An 18,756-nucleotide genomic window follows, 5' to 3' on the forward strand; every position below is an offset into this window, starting at 1 on the left:
GGTTTCAGGTGAATCTGGGATCAGATCCAAACTCAGTTTAGACTGCTATATTATTTGGAGGAAACAAAATAGTTTTCAGTTCTGTTCTTTCTACTGTGTATTTTATTTCTACACAGAAATAAAAGTGATGAAAAGACTTCTTTCCAATGCCATCTTGTTTTGGTATTGTGCCATCTTGAAAGTGAAGTAACAAAACATTGTTTTCATACACTTACCATTCTTTTTTATTTTGCATGCATTGTTTGTTTCATTGTGTAGATCGGATGATAAGAAGAGCATGAACTGGAAACAGCTTCCTAAGAAGCCATGCAAAAGTCTACTCAGCACCTTAAGGAAATTGCATCCACAGCTGGCATCAGGTAAAGCATGGGGATGGAAAAGGAAGCTGCCCTATGCAAAGGAATTACAATAATTTTCACAGAATATTTATTTTGCTGGTATAAACCAGCAACCCTTAACAAATAAGAATCATGGCTATAAATGTAAGGCCATCCCTTTAAGTACATGGCATGACATTTTTGCACTTTTACTTTGCTGTCATTCTGAACTTTAAACCATATGGAGATTCTTTCCAGTTCTCAACATAGATGGGGCTGTCAAAGGGGAATTGTATTTAAAACACAGTTCAAACGAAGCTCACACTGAACCACATTTTGGAAACGAGTCTGTTAGGTTCATGTTAGGCCATTACTCTAAACAAGTGCCAAGATAACTGAAAAAATGCTAAGGGTATGAGGGCAATAAGTTTTCAACAGTATTTACATAGCCCACTGAAAATGTGAGTATAAAAGTCAGTAAGTAGCTTAAACTCTGACCAAATATTTGTAGAGAAATTGTATTTTGTTCAGTGAATAATTTCTTATTTTGGCTTTGCCCTGTCCAAACCAACTGTTTGGCAGGAGCCACATTCAAACTATTTTCAGACACTGCTGCCTTAGGAATATAGATAGGACCTTTTAATTTGAAGTTTTAAGTTGGTTTAATAATACACACCTTACACTGAACTGAGGAGGTGGTGCTGGCTCCTGTGTCACAAGTATATAAAGACTGTAAAATGAAGGAAACATTCAAACAGAAATAATATGCAATGATTTAGGGAATTAAATGACTTTCTTCCTTTCCCTCTATTTTCAGTAAGCTTTCAGTGAAAGCCTTATGCCCAACCTGCCCTTGCGTTGAGTTCTCTCAGCAGGATATATTCAGAGTCAGATGTTATAACTAACACAAAGCTGCTATAGGCTCAGTTCCAAATTTAACTGGAGCAGAGGCAATGGTGTGCATCAAATTGGGTTAATGCTTTTATTCTTTTGCACTACACGTATTAAGTTAGCACTGCTAAGGAAAAATGTCATCAAGATAGCACAGAAACGGATTTCTCTTGCGTGTGTAGGAAAAACAGTCTGCCACGCTCAGTTTTAGAAGACTGAAGCCCCTTCATAACATAGTAAACAAAACTCATACAAAAATGTCTTGATATTCTAGTTTTTTCTCTCTTAAATTTCACAGAAATCTTAATGAACTGAGATAGAGATGATATTGATATTACAGGGTTGAAGCAAAGCCACTTTGTGGAGTGACAAAATAAAAAAATGTAGCAATATAGCATACTGGGGGTAAATTTTTAGCACCTCTCATCTACTTGTGCTTTCACGTTACAAGTGTAAACCGTGCATGCGTTCTCACAGTTTTGTGAAAGCACAAGTAGATGAGGCACCACCTGGCTTCCCTATTACGTATTGTAAAATTGCATCTGCACGTAGAAGTGCCTACACCCGTTAAAAATTCTAACATCTCTGTGCAGTAAAGTGCCTACATTACAAGTGTAAACCCTGCATGCCGCCTGGCTGTCTCTAGCACTTTACTGCACAGAGATGTTAGAATTTTTAACGGGTGTAGGCACTTCTATGTGGAGACGCAATTTTACAATACATAATAGGGAAGCCAGGTGGTGAGCGAGGTGAAAACTTGATCTTCAATGTTGATTGTGTACTGATCCATTGCAAAAGATGAAATTCAGTTTAGGAGGTGACAGGTGTTGTGATGGATCCCACTTTAATTATCTAATATCCAAGCAGGACTGGCTGGCTTACGGAAAAGAGATCTCTTGTGTGCATGTAGCCTTTTTAATCTGGCCCAGATGATGATAGGGAATGGAAATAGGTGCCATATAATGGTTCTTCAGTAGCCCACGTGAAATAAGTTAGTAATCTCATGAAGAGCAGAGAATTTTAGGCCTGGTCTACACTGCGAGTTTATGTTGGATTTAGCAGCATTAAATCCGAATTAACCCTGCTCCAGTCCACATAACAAAGCCATTTTTTCGACATAAAGGGCTCTTAAAACCGATTTCTGTACTCCTCCCCAACAAGGGGGTTAGCACTGAAATTGACATCGCCATTTTGAATTAGGGGTCGTGTGGACGCAATTCGAAGGTATTGGCCTCCGGGAGCTATCCCACAGTGCACCATTGTGACCGCTCTGGACAGCACTCTGAACTTTGATGCATTGGCCTGGTGTACAGGAAAAGCCCTGGGAACTTTTGAATCTCATTTCCTGTTTGGCCAGGCGAGCTCATCAGCACAGGTGACCATGCAGAACTCATCAGCACAGGTAACCATGCAGTCCCAGAATCGAAAAAGAGCTCCAGCATGGACTGAACGGGAGGTACTGGGTCTGATCGCTGTATGGGGAGAGGAATCCGTGCTATCAGAACTTTACGTTCTAAAAGACGAAATGCGAAAATATTTCAAAAAATCTCAGAGGCCATGAGGGACAGAAGCTACATCAGGGACGCAACACAGTGCCGTGTGAAACTTAAGGAGCTCAGACAAGCGTACCAGAAAACCAAAGAATCAAACGGACGCTCTGGGACAGAGCCCCAGACATGCCGCTTCTACGCTGAGCTGCATGAAGTTCTGGGGGGAGGGGCCGGCACCACTACCCCACCCCTGTCCGTGGACTCCGATGATGGGGTACTCTCCGCCATGCCTGAGGATTTTGCAGATGGGGAAGATGAGGATGACGACGACAAGTTTGGGGAGAGCACACAGCACACTGTTCTCCCCGACAAGAGGATCTTTTTCTCACCCTGACTGAAATACCCTCCCAACCCAGTGAAGCCGGAGAAGGGACCTCTGGTGAGTGTACCTATTTAAATATAATACACGTTATAAAAGCAAGCATTTTTAATGATTAAGTAGCCCTGAGGACTTGGGATGCATTCATGGCCAGTACAGCTACTGGAAAAGTGTCTGGGGATGAAGTGGAAATCCTTCAGGGACATCTCCATGAAGTTCTCCTGGAAGTACTCTAAAACCCTTTGCAGAAGGTTTCTGGGAAGAGCAGCCTTATTCTGTCCTCCATGGTAGGACACTTTACCACGCCATGCTAGTAGCAAGTAATCTGATATCATTGCATGACAAAGCCTGGCAGTGTATGGTCCCGGTGTTTGCTGGCATTCAAGCAACATCCATTCTTTATCTCTCTCTGCTATCCTCAGGAGAGTGATATCGTTCATGGTAACCTGGTTGAAATAGGGGAATTTAATTAAAGAGACATTCAGAGGTGCCCATTCTTACTGGGCTGTTTGCCTGTGGCTGAAAAGAAATCCTCCCAGCAGTTAGCCGTGGAGTGGGGTGGTGGGGGGGGCAGCCATTGGCGCTGAGCTGTTCGCGTCTTCCCTGATACCAGCCAGGCGGTGGGGGGAGGGGAAAAGCGATCATCCCAGAGAACTGGATGCGGGGAGGGGATTAGTTTGGTTTCTGCTGCTGCATGTTAACATTAAAACCGCAGCACTAAATGTCCAACTCAACAGACTTTGCTTGGTATGGGAAAGGAGGGCGCTGCTGCTATGAAGGATGCAGAAGCTGAAAGACTGGCTTACCATGGCCACCTGCAAGCCAAATTCTGTTGCCCGGCACTGCATGTGTGATCTCTAACACCAAAGCCGCTGGCACTCAATATAAGATGCAAAATGCGACCTTGTACCAAAATCACATGTGCTATGTAATGTGAATAGTGTTGTTCACAGTGAAAGAGTATAGCCATTGTTCTGTAAAATGTATCTTTTAAAATACTTCACTCCCTTTTTTCCTCCCGCAGCTGCAAATGTTTCTAGCCTCCCTCCTCTTTCCCAAAGGCTATCTCAGATAAGGCGGCGAAAAAAACGCACGCACGATGAAATGTTCTCTGAGCTCATGCAGTCATCCGGCACTGACAGAGCTGTGTGGAGGGACACAATAGCAGAGTACAGGACAGTGGACGATAAATGTGAGGAGAGCTGGCGGCAGGAAGATCAGAGGAGGCATGAGGCAACGCTGGGGCTACTGCAGGATCAAACAGACATGCTCCGGCGTCTGGTGGAGGTTCATGAACGGCAGCAGGATCACAGACTGCTGCTGCAGTCCCTGCTTAACCACCCTCCCTCCTCCCCAAGTTCCATAGCCTCCTCACCCAGATGCCCAAGAATGCGGGGGGCAAGGAGACTCTGGGCACCCAACCACTCCACCCCAGTGGACAGCCCAAGCAACAGAAGGCTGTCATTCAACAAGTTGTAAAGTGGCCTTTTCCTTCCCTCCTCCCACACCCCACCCGGGCTACCTTGTGAGTTATCTCCCTATTTTTATAATCAATAAAGAATACGTGTTTTTTAAACGATAGTGACTTTATTTCCTTTGCAATCAAGCTGTGATCGAAGGGGGGAGGACAGGTGGTTTACAGGGAATTTAGAGGCAACCAAGGGGGCAGGTTTTCATCAAGGAGAAACAAACAGAAGTGTCACACAGTACCCTGTCCAGTCATGAAACTGGTTTTCAAAGCTTTTCTGATGTGCAGTGCTTCCTGCTGTGCTCTTCTAACCGCCCTGGTGTCTGGCTGCACGTATTCAACAGCCAGGCGATTTGCATCAACCTCCCACCCCACCATAAATGTCTCCCCCTTACTCTCACAGAGATCGTGGAGCGCACAGAGCAAGCAGCAATAACAATGAGAATATTGGTTTCGCTGAGGTCTGAGCGAGTCAGTAAACTGCGCCAGCGACCCTGTAAGCATCCAAATGCACACTCTACCACCATTCTGCACTTGCTCAGCCTATAGTTGATAAGCTCCTTACTACTGTCCAGGGTGCCTGTGTACGGCTTCATGAGCCAGGGCATTAAGGAGTAGGCTGGGTCCCCAAGGATAAATATAGGCATTTCAACATCCCCAACAGTTATTGTCTGGTCTGGGAAGTAAATCCCTTCCTGCAGCCATCTAAACAGACCAGAGTTCCTGAAGACCCGAGCGTCCTGGACCTTTCCTGGCCATTCCATGTTGATGTTGGTGAAACGTCCCTTGTGATCCACCAGTGCTTGAAGTACCATTGAAAAGTACCCCTTGTGGTTTATGTACTGGCTGCCCTGGTGGTGCGGTCCCAAGATAGGGATATGCGTTCCGTCTATAGGCCCACCACAGTTAGGGAATCCCATTGCAGAAAAGCCATCTAGTATGACTTCCACATTTCCCAGAGTCACTACCTTTGATAGAAGCAGCTTAATGATTGCGTTGGCTACTTGCATCACAGCAACCCCCACAGTAGATTTGCCCACTCCAAATTGATTACCGAGTGACTGGTAGCTGTCTGGTGTTGCAAGCTTCCACAGGGCTATTGCCACTCACTTGTGAACTGTGAGGGCTGCTGTCATCTTGGTATTCTTGCGCTTCAGGGCAGGGGAAAGCAAGTCACAAAGTTCCATGAAAGTGCTCTTACGCGTGCGAAAGTTTTGGAGCCACTAGGAATCATCCTAGACCCGCAACACTATGCGGTCCCACCACTCTGTGCTTGTTTCCCGGGCCCAGAATTGGCATTCCACGGCATGAGCCTTCCCCATTAACACCATGATCCCCAAATTGTGGGGGAATACAGTTTTAGAGAGAAGTGTGTTCATGTCCTCATCACCGCGCTTCCGTCGCCTCCTCGCCTGGTTTTTCAGGTGCTGGTTCTGTATAAATTGCACGATAATGCACGAGGTGTTTACAATCGTCATAACTGCTGCGGTGAGCTAAACGGGCTCCATGCTTGCTGTGCTATGGCATCTGCTCCTGCTCGGGCAATCCAGGGAAAAGGACGCGAAACAGTTGTTTGCTGTTGCTCTGACAGAGGGAGGGTCGACCGACAACATGGCTTACAGGGTTGGCTTACAGGGAATTAAAATCAACAAATGGGGTGGCTTTGCAAGAAATAGAATGGCCCCCTCAAGGATAGAACTCAAAACCTCAAGGATAGAACTCAAAACTGGGTTTAGCAGGCCGTTGATTTCACGGAGGGAGGGAGGAGAAAATGAACACAAAACAAATCTGGTCTATTTCTTGTTTTGATCCACTTCATCTATCTTTATACATCTTGCTGGCAGCAGACTGTGCAGTATGACTGCTAGCCATTGTCATCTCCTGGGTGCTCGGCAGAAGACAGTGCAGTATGACTGCTGGCTATCGTCATCTCCTGGCTGCTCATTAAAAGACGGTGCAGTAGGACTGCCAGTAGGACTGAATCATCATGAGATGAAACTTAAAAGGGTAATGACCTGGCTGAGTCACTCCCATGTTTGCCCAGGTGCCCCTGACCTCACCGAGGTCGGTTAAAAGAGCACCCAGGAATATGTTGACAACAGCTACCAGTCGTACTGCACTGTCTGCTGCCAAAAGGCAATAAGCTGCTGCTGTGTAGCAATGCAGTACCACGTCTGCCAGCAGCCAGGAGACATATGGTGACGATTAGCTGAGCAGGTTCCATGCTTGCCGTGGTATGGCGTCTGCTCAAGTAACCCAGGAAAAAAGGCTCGAAACAATTGTCTGCCGTTGCTTTCATGGAGGGAGGGAGGGAAGGGGGCCTGATGATATGTACCCAGAACCACCCGCGACAATGTTTTAGCCCCATCAGGCATTGGGATTTCTACCCAGAATTCAAATGGGCGGCGGAGACTGCAGGAACTGTGGGATAGCTACCCACAGTGCAACGCTCCGGAAGTCGACAGTTGCCTTGGTACTGTAGACGCACTCCACCGACTATGTGCACTTAGAGCATTTGTGTGGGTACACACACAATCGACTGTATAAAAACACTTTCTACAAAACCGACTTCTATAAATGCAACCTAATTTCATAGTGTAGATAAGGCCTTAGTTTCGTGTATTGTCATTCTTACTACTTTCGGGAATGCTAAGTATAAAAGGAAAGAAAAATCTGTCTTGGGTGTTCCTAGGATAATTTCTTTTAATGTCATCCGTAATAAAGCTCACTTTCCCTTTGCTCCTGTTTCTAGTTCACAGAAAGACCCAAGACGGCTCTGCAGTGGAGATGACGCCTATAGAGGCAGATTTCTCTTGGCAGAAGAAGATGACAGAACTTGAGATGGAGATCCAAGAGGCTTTTCTGCGCTTCATGGCGTCTATTTTAAAGGGGTACAGAACATTCCTCAAGCCAATTACTCAGGCACCTTCAAATAAAACTACTGCTGCTGATTCCTTGTTTGACCTTCAAGGTGAGGCTGTCCTGGATCACATCGAGGGCAGGGTTGGTGTTGTGGTGATTATTATAATAGTGCCCAAAGGCCCAGTGAGGGTCAGGATGTTGTTATGCTAGGTGCTGTCCAAATGCATTGGTGGACATGGCCTGTGCTCTGAAAAGCTTAAATGCAGTTTAATTAGCACATGTTTCACATTAACATCACATCTGAAAGCAGAATCTTGCCCTTTTAAGTTATTTTGAATCTTTTAAATGTTGTAATTTGATTAAAATATAAGTAAAGCTGGTCAGTAATAAATAGCATCTGTGTGTTGTCACGTGGCCATTCTGCTAATGTAACTGCAGGTCTTGCTATTGTTGAAGGTCTGACAAAATCATCTCTCAATAATGTGACATTATCTCTGGTGTGCACATTTATTTAAGGCGGCTCTTCGGATTATAGAAACTTTGCAACTTGTATTGAGAATAAATGCTCTTAGAAGCCAAGCCCTAGTGGCCTGATAACACAGAGAATAAATGAAAGTGTTCTTAATTCTACACAGGGTAAGAATAGAAAACTTTGAGGGGAGGAAAAGGTTAAGAATATAAGGAACACCAACTGACTCCCCTCAATTCATTCTGGTTGTGTAGACTTCAGATAGGCTGCTGTTTTGACAGAGTTGAGAAAAGTTCTTAATGGAGATAGTTAATGGGACACTTGAAAAAAGGTTCTAAAAAACTTTCCAATCCTACATCTGCCCCTGAGATCCCATACATTTTTGTGACCTTTTACAGTCACTTTTTCTTATGTTTTTATGTGAATTTTTTTTGTCTCCTTTCTTGCTGTGTGAAAGAAGTACACAAACCCAGGAACCTAATTATATTGGGAAATGGTGTAAGTGACTATCCACCATGTACTGTCTAATGCAAAGTAAGCAAACTTTATTTAAAAAAAAAAAGACAAAGCAACTCCTTGAAATTTAAGTGATTTTATGTGTTAGTATAACGATTGACAGGTGAAACACTGCAGACAAATGTGACTTTGTTGTTGTTGACTGTTTCTTTTGAGGCTTCATCTTAAAACTAGTATTTAGTTTTTCTAAATTTTTTTTAACCAGGATTTTTAAAAAGTAGAGACCGTGCCTACACAAAGTTCTACATGCTTCTAACCAAAACACAGATATTTAGCCGCTTCATAGAAGAGTGCAGTTTTGTGAGTGACAAGGATACCAGCCTGGCATTTTTTGATGACTGTATAGAAAAGGTGAACAATTGTATTTCATTCTTTTTTTTTTTTTTAAAGTATTTATGTGCTGCTGTTAATTGTGCCTTAATGTCTGTGGCTTTTAGTCATTAAAAAGTGGAGCAGCAGCAGCTGTTGTGAGATAATGGAGTTCGCTGCAGTTATCATTCAGAGTCATTTTCCCCTTCATCTTTTTGCATGTTCATCTTATTTTTGGTTAGTGTTGGAAACTTGCAGTGGGCTCCCATAACTTCTCCAGTTAAAAGCTACACATTTCAGTGATTCATGTAAAGAAAAACGGAGACTGCTCTGAGTACATGGCATGCCATTTCCACCTTGCTCCTCTCATACCTCCATCAAGTGCATTCTAAATATTCACCTGTCTCAGTCAGTCTCTAATCCCTAATCATCCACTCCACTTGTCATGCTTCACCCCCAAATTTTCATTTAGCTGTCATTAGAATGTACATGTATTTATAAAGTAGCAACATGTGTGCCAAACACAACTGCTCAGACTTTTTTCGTTTTTGCATCCCTTCCTCCCAACATATTTCTTTTTTATGTGTGGTGTCTGTGTAGTTGGTCTTGATGGGGTAGGGACCTTTCCATCTTGTCTGTAAATGCAACTGGTGCTATATAGATGGTTTTGGAATAATTTCCAAGTCCCATCCATGTTCAAAATGTAATCCGTTCCCAGGGTGTAATTCCAGTCCAAATGGACAGTGATTTGGTATATCTTAATCTGTTAAAGACCAAGTGCATAATTTACAATAAACTAGATGATCAATAATTAAGGCATTTATTTACCTGTGTGTGTGTGTGTGTGCTTTTTATTAAAATAGTATCTTGGTTTTGGTTGTGTCTTGGTTTCTGGCTCAATTTTTTAGGATCCTGGAATGAATCTTTTGCTCCTAACTATTGAATTAATGTATTGTATGGTAGGAAGACACTGTTTTCTTGGAGATAATATAACCCTAAACTAAATTAAAGGAAGCAAAGTTTCTTTTTCTAGAATTAGGATTGCTTATTTAGTTTGCTCACGTGACCAACCTGAAGCTTGTTGAGACAGCCTGCTCCTTTAGCTTTCAGTAAAAGGAAGGAGTATTTGTCATGGAGATTATTTGCATTCAAAGTAATATGACAGTGTAATTTGATCATCTTGGTGGCACAGTAGAGGAAACAACTTCAATGAAAATATGTATATGTAAAAATACTTAGTTTTTTGTTTTACAAGAAGCTCTAACTCTAACTTTTTCGTCTTTCTAGCTTTTTCCTGATAAAGGAACAGAAAAGGGAGAGAAGGTACATGTCTCCTTTATATTTGTTTTCAGGGGTTTCTGATTGCAAAGTAGAAGTGAAAATATAATGTGGGTGGGAGTGGAGTTTGAATATGTAGAAGAACTATTATTAATGTTGAACCTGGTGTTTTGTCCTGATACTAATTTGCAGGTTGATGTAGATTCTGCAGAAGATACACGGTTAATTGAGCTTGATGAGTCACAGAAGAGTGAACACACAGTGTTTATAATGCCACCAGAACCTCCCCCTGATGATGGACAGGCCCGAGCACCTAAGTACAGGTATATTGCAAATTAACAAAGGTGCTGAGGCTCTAGAAAACTGATGAGTCAAGTGAATAGGGACTTATCACTTCAAGCATGACCGCACATAGCTATTGCATCTTGCTTTAAGCCCTTACCTAAACTTGCAGTATTTTAGGTATAAAAAGGACACTGACAACTTGAATTCTGGTCAGTTTCTGCAATCTGATAGTAGTTTTTGTTTTTTTTTCTTCTTTTAAATACCAGCTACTGATCACCACCTGGGAATCCTTATTTCTAATTACATTTCCCTATATATGTTCCATGTTTTCCTCCCCTGCTGGTGCTGTGTGCATATCACACCAACTGCAGTGGAGTATGCCTGTTTCAGTCAGGGTAGCTAGTGAAACTGCACAGGATCACTGAGCCCCTGCTGTGAATACACACCATAGACTACTGGCAGGGGATCTGTCCCTGTGGATGCCCTGTGCTCTTTAACTGCATCCCATGGGTCCAAATGGTGGTAGAACCTGCCCCTTTCCTCCCACTGTGGCTATTCTGCCACCCCCAGTCCTGTGGAAGGATCTGTGGCAGGAGATGCCTAATTCTTCTGTCTTCCCTGCCCTGTGAAATGTTTGGAGGTTTCAGGGTTGCTCCTGCTTCCAGCTTCTCTCTCCTGATTCTGCTAGCTACTTGTTGACTCACTGGTCTCCTGTCTCTGCTGGGCTCATGGGTCAAAGGGGAGTCCTTCTGATGTCTTCTCCCTAACCTTCTCTCAACTGGAAGAGCCTTCCTGTCCTTCCACTCACTCCCATTTTGTGGGATCTTTACAAAACATTATTTGATCTCAGTGTGCTGAAGCCTTCAGCTTGCAGGTAGAAGGCCTTTGCACTAAGTATATAAGGTTGGAGCAGAACATTTGGAGATTTGGAAATTTAAATATGACACTTAACTTTTTTTTATAGCTATAAAAATTTCCCAAGACTAGATTTTGAGCTCTTCGACAGGCCACAGGAGCTCAAGCTTTCGTTCAACAGGCACCCAGCTGGAGGGAACATTTCAAATAGTCCAGCACTCATGGCAAAGAGGACAAAACAGGTTAGTTTTTAACTAGCACTGCCTTTATATAATATAGTGTGTGAGCATCAAAACTACGTAGGTGTTGGATAGAATTGTTAGTGTGGTGTTTAAATAATAGATATTGTAACTTTGAAAACAGATGTATGTGTAGAGGAACGAATCAAAATAAATATGAATTTAGAGGCAGTGCTTCCTGTACCTAAGGCTATACTTCAGAGCCAGACATGTGTTGGTGTTTTTGGTATAATACATGCTATAACAAAGAAGGTTGGAGCAGAATTACAGTGGGATTAGTATGCATTCTCTTCCCCATGATTATCTTATGAAGAGCTCTACAGAAGGGAGACTCTGAGAAATACAGTTTAACGTTCATGTTTGCATGGTTTCCTCTAGGGTAATGAGCTGCAGCATCCCGTTTTAAAAAAGCTAGTATCTGTTTAAAAGAAATTTATCCTCCAAATTCAAGCTGTTCTATATTTTGTGTGTGTTTATATCCTTTTTGTTTTCTGCCTTTTACAGGAGATAAAAACAGCCCATAAATTAGCCAAGAAGTATTACACAAACCCACCACTGTGGGCTAAGTGCCTCTTCAGTCACTGTTATAGTCTATGGTTCATTTGTCTGCCAGCCTACATCAGAGTTTCCCATCCCAAAGTCAGAGCTCTGCAACAGGCATATGACATTCTTATTAAAATGAGGAAAACCGAAGTGGAACCACTAGATGAGGCAAGTACAAAGGGGAAAAAAAAGCCCGCACCTATTCAATGGGAATTCAGGTACAAGAACATGTTAATCATCAACTGTTAATGTTTCACTTCTAAGAATAAGTAAAGTTCAAGCTTGCTACCTACCTTACAACTTTTGTTTTTAAACGTTTTTTTTTTTTTAAATAAAGGCATACTGAAATAAAGTGCTGAAAGCTGCGGTTAGTTTGGGAAGCTGGAAATTAAAATCAATTTTCAACACTAGCATGCTAGCAAAGGCAGTTGTGCCATAAATTGGAGGGTGAGGGTTATCATCCCTCCTGAGATTATTGGTGCAGAAAGCATCAACCATCCACCTAGGATTCTGCCAGAGCGAGCCATCTTGAAAATAGCATCATATAGCTCTTGTAAATATGACTATATTTTCAGGTTGTAAGTGTATTGGGAGCATCTGTCGCTGTCCAATGTAGAATTTATTCTACAGGGCAGTACTGGTTACAGTTGAGTGTTTGTTTGTTTTCTCCTCAAATGTCTATTTATGAAGTAACTTAAAACCAGGCTATTTCAAATAACAGTGGGCTGTTCTCACTAAAATGTACACTTTGAGTGTTTTTAAATTTGCTGTTTGAAGTAAACTATGTAGAAAGTGTGACCAACATGTCAGACATGGCTGTAAAATAGACTAGTACTATTCTGGATGGCTCAGAGGTGAATATATTGAAAAAGTCCCTTGATCTAAAGCCTCTTATCTCCAGGCATATAGGAACTACTGATCTGAGTTGAATTTGAACTAGAAATTATTCTGTGACTGCTACTTGGCCTACTTGAAATGAGACTAATGGTCTCAGTATATTCCCAGTGGACAAGTATCCATTCACAAAAACCACTTCCACAGTTGCATTAACTAGTAACCTCATACTGTGCCTCATTAGAGAAACCCAGAGATTTAATGGGCATAGAGACTGGGTTTCTCTCCCTCCTGATCCAGGGTTGAGGCACCTTGGTAGGACAGTGTGGGGAAACTAGTACTGAGGTTGCCTGTGCTCTACTTGCTCTTTGGTGAGAGATTCACATACTATTTTTGCTCTTACCCTTACTCTTGCATCATATTTAACATAAATGTGGATTGCTTTCACTGTTCAGAAAGGTTTCTGTGCAAAAACAATCATTGCTTTTTTGCTATTTTCTTGCTTTGTGTTTCAGTGTGAAATGAGATTGTTTCTCAACAGGCTGTAATTTACCATAAAATAACATTTTGAAAGTTATTTTCACTAATTTCTCTAAAACCACTAAATATGACCAGTTTTAGAATTCAGTGATTGATTGATTTTTGGTAACAGTGGCTAGTATTCTGTAGCTTTGCACAGAAATAAGCGTTGTGCAAAGATAATTTTACTATCTCATTTTAGTGAAGGGGCGACCCTTCAGGGCATGGATTGAATTTAATGGGGGTAAATATTTTTGTGACTTTGGGCATACAGATTCTCACACACCAAATTTTAAAAGGCACAAAAACATTAATTTATTGAATGAAGTCTGAAGCCATGCTAAATTTAAAGGATGATGATGATACATATTTTTAAAATGTTTTACATTTTTGTGTTACTCACATCTGAAGCAGGATAATCCTTAACTTGAAAATAGCTTTCCCTATAACTTGTCCTCTTCCATCTGGGAATCAGATATGTATAATGGAGTAAATGTGAGTATCCTTAGCAGTGTTCCCTGACGCCATCATGACTGTCTTACTGATTAACTTGTGCTCCCTCTCCTGGCCGTTGAGGATTCTATATTGAATAGTTGCTTTTGTGTGCCTTTTCTCTCTTGTGGACTTCAACACTTGTAAACTAGGTCATGTTTTGGTGCCTAATTCGCTTCAGAATGTTCCTTAAAATTGACCATATTATGGGTTTCTCAATCTTATCAGGTGTGCTATAGAGTTGTAATGCAGCTCTGCGGACTTTGTGGTCATCCTGTTCAGGCTGTGAGAGTCCTATTTGAAATGAAAAATGCTGGAGTACAGCCAAATGCGATCACCTATGGTTATTACAACAAGGTAAGAGATCTCTTAATGAAGCTGGGGCAGGTAAGCAGTCACTTACTTGTCATTGTTGTCACTCTCATTGTCTTTGTCGTGTCTTCCTCAGATGCATTGTGGAGGCTGATAATCTTGAATGATTTTCATGTCAATCTTCTTGCTTTGTTTATTGGCTGGCTACCTGATTGGGCTTGCTGGATACACAGACTTAAAATTTACTTATTTTCATGGCTCTGTGCTTATATCACTTTTTACATTTTTCTGTATGTATATATGTCTGAGAGTTCTCTGTCTGAGCTGGTTAACCAAATATGCTGTTGAAATTTAACTGCGGTCTCTTCCAATTTTTACCATACTTAAGTCTTGGAACAGGACCATAATTAGGGTATATGGCTGAGGATGGGGGATCGAAGAGGTGGTGAAGCTGGGAGTAGACACCTGGCAGTAACCTTTTCTCCTCTTACCCCCATCCCCCTCCGCTCCCCCCAATACACAAATAGTCGGGTCAAATTGTACGTTGTAACTCTGTGGACACCAGTCTGCTGTCTCCTAATTCTGTGACACTTCAGGTAGAATTGCTGACCTCCTTTTTTGGTGAAGGGTGCAGTTGTGGATCTCTCAAAGTAGCAGAAGCTGAGCGGGAATGTCTCAGTGCAAGTAAACCACTCCAGCTGAAGTCCATGGGAGCAGAGGGCTTAGTGGGGCTCTTGTTGGTACTGCATTGTAAATAACAAATATGCATTCCATGGTCTATTTAAATCATGCTTTTCACAATCGAATGTTAGCCATTCAAGACTGGTGCTCTGTGTACAACCTTGAGACCAGGGGAGAGGGCTTTTAAAAAAAATCCAGTTTTAAAATGTTTGCATTTCACATCTTAAAAGAGAGCAGTTTTTCTGTAGAGGGTGAGAGAGGGAAAGCTTACTGACTAAGCAGTTACTACCATAATGCCTTTGATTTTGCAGGCAGTTTTGGAGAGTCATTGGCCTAGCAGTAACCGCAGTGGTATCTTTCTGTGGACGAAGGTACAGAATGTGGTCCGTGGTGTAGCACAATTTCGGCAATGCCTAAAAAAAGCAACAAGGAGCTCACAGGTGTCTGTGATATCAGGTAATGTATAAATAGTGACTGAAATAGGCTCTCTTCTGCTGAACTAGGGTAGGATGTGCATGCTAACGACTGCTGCGAGTGTGATATATATTGTGTGTGTGTGTGTGTGTGTGTTCTAAATGCTTCCAAGTCAGGAATGTGTTTCTCAAGTGCAGAAAAATGACTGCTGCCAAGTTCATGCTCAGTGGTATGAGGGGGTGTCTCTCACTGAGAACTAAATTGCTTTGATCTCTTACTCTATAGCTTAATTATATTTATGGAACTGTAAGTATCTGTGTGAGCTGGAAAGGTTTGATTGACTTTATTTAAAGTTTGACAAGTTTTCAAACCTTTTCTTTACTAACTGGCTCTTGTTCATATCTCTAGCTCCTCGGAATGCCACGGGTGGAAGTGATGGGGACACGGTGAGCCATGGTAGCGTGGATAGCTCTAATGATGCTAACAGTGGGGAGCACACACTCTTCGTCAGAGACTTAGTCAGGCTTGATTCCATTGATAATCACTCTAGCACAGGTACTAGAGTCTGCTGGGTTTCACTACTAACAGTTCCACCGACAGCAAACTTCTCTGTCCTCTCCTGCTGATTCTTTTCCCCTTAAACACTTTCCCCCTCTTCCTGAGGTTGTGCGATATGAATGGCTGAATATACTTGTAGAAAAGGAAATATACAGTAGTTGCAGGATATTCCTCTTTATTGCACATTGGTACTCCATGCTCAATGTAGAGTAAACCATGGCAGAATGACTAACTCTTTAAACTTATTTTTTGTACTTGTATTGCTGGTGAAGCAGTCACATGGTCCATATTTTAATTTTGTGACAGTTTTTTTTTTAAGAGAAATCTCCAAGCCTTTAATTATGAGCATTAGCAATTCTTGCTGGCAATTACTCATGCACACTAATGATAAAATCTACTGGACTAAAATAAACTTTGTGTGTAAGCTCTCATTTGTGTTTACGAGTGAGGGTGAAAAAGTTGCTCAGACATAACTGGAGACCATTGTTTTCAAATCTCTCTTTAATATTAATTGAGGGTAATTAAAATTCCAGAATCTGGTATGTATGTTTGATCACTGTAGTGCATACTTTTCAAATTACCGTTTGCAAACTGCTACCATGGTTTGCAGAACTTCAGAATTAAAATTGTAAATTATCTGAACTTTATCATACATATAATCTTTGGGAGAGTGCCTGAGACTGGAAATACTTTTGAAAAGCCAGAGAGAAGCTCTGCACTTAATATGGTGTGTACTCTAACAGACAAATTAGGATGAAATAATTCACCCCCAGAAAATTACCTGAGGTGACAGGTTACAGTTCTTCCTTACTGTAAATCTGATTATACCCCAGACCATACATTCAACTAAACCTCCTATATATTCGTGCATCACAGGACCTATTGTGCATATGGTTGTCGCATACCCTTTTTCATTTATTAATATCTTGAATCTTCCTTTAAAGAGAACTTGAGACTGATTCCTGAGCTGTACCTGATGTACTTGTCTAGATGACTGAATTTTCCTTCTCTCTGCTCTTTGTTACTCTGCTTCTTGCTCTGCGCTCTCTTGGTGCTGCATTTGTCCTTGACTGTCATGGTGTGGGGTGCAGACTTGTATGGTGTGAAGCCTTGGATGCACATGTGCATTAATTCTGCCTTTTGAGTGTTACTGCTGCAGGTAAATTTCCCATTTATTGATAGGATATTTTCACTTATGTGCAAGGAGGGTGTGGGGGAGATTTCTACATGGCTAAAGTGGTGATAGAAGAAAATAAAGATCAAAGGATGTCTAACGTTCTTACTTATCAAGTTGCTTGTAGAATAGATGCAAAACATACATTAATTGTTAGTGACTTAGGCTTTTTAACTCTTATCAATGCTATTCTCCATGTATGTTCTATGGAGATAACATGATAGGTATAGTCTTATATCAGGCATTCAGAGCAAGTTTGTTGTTCAGCTTTGTAACTAAGGAGCCGTGCGAAATTTCTTTGGTACTTGAGGGTAATTTGCATTGTACCTCTGTGTTTTGAAACAAGCTCATGTATCCAAAGATGTGCTAATAAGCAGGTTTAGGAAATAGATCTCAACATGCTGTATGTTATGCTATGGAATGAGTCCCATCTGTTCTCCGTTAACACTATTTCTATCATAAAAGTTCCTTTTTGGGTGCAAAAAGAGCACAGATGTTATGATAGCTGAGTTTTGGGTTTCTGTAAAGTTGACGAGCTGTCTAGGCTGAACACTTTATAGAAACAAGGTGGGTGAGGTAATATATATATATTTTTTTTTATTGGACCAACTTTTGTTAGAGAGAGAGACCAGCTTTCGAGGTCTTTTCTTCAGATCTTTTCTTCAGGCCTGGAAAAGGTGCTGAGTATGTCAAGCTAAACACAAGATCAGACACAGAGTTTAGCATAGGTAGTTAGCATATATATTATAAGGGACCATTCAAGGTGGAGTGGCCCATTAACATGCCTGTAGTCTAGAACAGAAAGTGGGTAGTGGGTTACAGGTTGTTGTAATAAGCCATACATCCAGTGTCTTTCAGTGACCATGGTTTTTAGTGTCTAGCAAAGTTACAAATTTAAGCTCCCAGGCTCGTCTTTTGAAAGTGTTGTGCAGATTTCCTTTGAGGGTTAGGACTGATGGCTTTGTGAAAAGTGTGCACGCCCAGGTGATATACTGTGTGTTGTCATTTTTCTGAGAGTTCATTCCAGAGCAGAGTGATTGTCTGGTTTCTGTGGCGTTTGGTTCTGGTTCATGCAGTGTATAAAATTTCAGTCATCCCTCGAGAACCTGCCTTTCAAATGAGCTACCATAGCATACTGGTGGGGATGCACTTAGCAAATTCTGTAGTGAACAAGTCATATTGAGAGTGTAATATACTGTAGTATATTGTAGCAAATAGACTATTAAACCTAAAATAGGCTTTTTCATTCCTGTCTTTGCTATTGTTTTCTGCTTTTACCATTACCAGTTCAATACTGTGTGTGTGTTTTGTGTGCTAGGCATTGGTGATCTCCTGACTCAATTTATTTTTTAGCAAAAACTAGATGTAGCACAAACAAGTTGCACTTAAATATGTTAATAACATGCAACAGAATTTCTCAGTTTAAAACAGAAAACTGTTAGACTACTTGCTTGTATTCTTTTCAACAGGGGGTCAATCAGACCAAGGCTATGGATCCAAGGATGAACTCATAAGGGATGATGGAGATAATCTTCTTGCAGCTGAGACACTAGCAGAAAAAGCTTCTTCTCGTAAAATGGAAGACCTAACAGGAGGTCAAGTATTTAGATATACATTGATAGGGGTTTCTTTTAAATTTGTCCAATCCATTTAAAACATTCACAAAATTACAGTCACCACATGATTGTCTTTTATTATTCTTTCTTGTTTAATTGATCCCTTGGATAGGAAATAAAGTATAGCTATATCATATCTGAGTTGCTGGCTTGAATCCAATCCGTGTCAGTAATGACCACAAACAACCATTTGTTAATTAACTCTTCTGTGGCCTAAGTCCAGTTCCTAAATCACATTTGGTACTCTTATCTGCA

The 18,756-nt window shown here is 41.5% G+C and overlaps 1 protein-coding gene across 1 annotated transcript in view; it reads left to right on the top strand.

Annotated features, from left to right (window-relative positions):
• The window catches only part of DENND4C (DENN domain containing 4C), a 118,292-nt gene that overhangs the window by 68,125 nt on the left and 31,411 nt on the right, over nucleotides 1-18,756 (top strand). The window contains exons 11-21 of the mRNA XM_077817698.1: nucleotides 259-359; nucleotides 7,298-7,516; nucleotides 8,598-8,743; nucleotides 9,989-10,024; nucleotides 10,172-10,302; nucleotides 11,229-11,361; nucleotides 11,863-12,069; nucleotides 13,975-14,103; nucleotides 15,051-15,195; nucleotides 15,562-15,708; nucleotides 18,355-18,480. Of these exons, the coding sequence (XP_077673824.1) occupies nucleotides 259-359; nucleotides 7,298-7,516; nucleotides 8,598-8,743; nucleotides 9,989-10,024; nucleotides 10,172-10,302; nucleotides 11,229-11,361; nucleotides 11,863-12,069; nucleotides 13,975-14,103; nucleotides 15,051-15,195; nucleotides 15,562-15,708; nucleotides 18,355-18,480 (1,520 nt within the window). The remainder of the gene's footprint in view (nucleotides 1-258; nucleotides 360-7,297; nucleotides 7,517-8,597; nucleotides 8,744-9,988; nucleotides 10,025-10,171; nucleotides 10,303-11,228; nucleotides 11,362-11,862; nucleotides 12,070-13,974; nucleotides 14,104-15,050; nucleotides 15,196-15,561; nucleotides 15,709-18,354; nucleotides 18,481-18,756) is intronic.

The sequence above is a fragment of the Eretmochelys imbricata genome, chromosome 5, assembly GCF_965152235.1.
Source record: "Eretmochelys imbricata isolate rEreImb1 chromosome 5, rEreImb1.hap1, whole genome shotgun sequence".
NCBI classification, from domain to species: domain Eukaryota; kingdom Metazoa; phylum Chordata; order Testudines; family Cheloniidae; genus Eretmochelys; species Eretmochelys imbricata.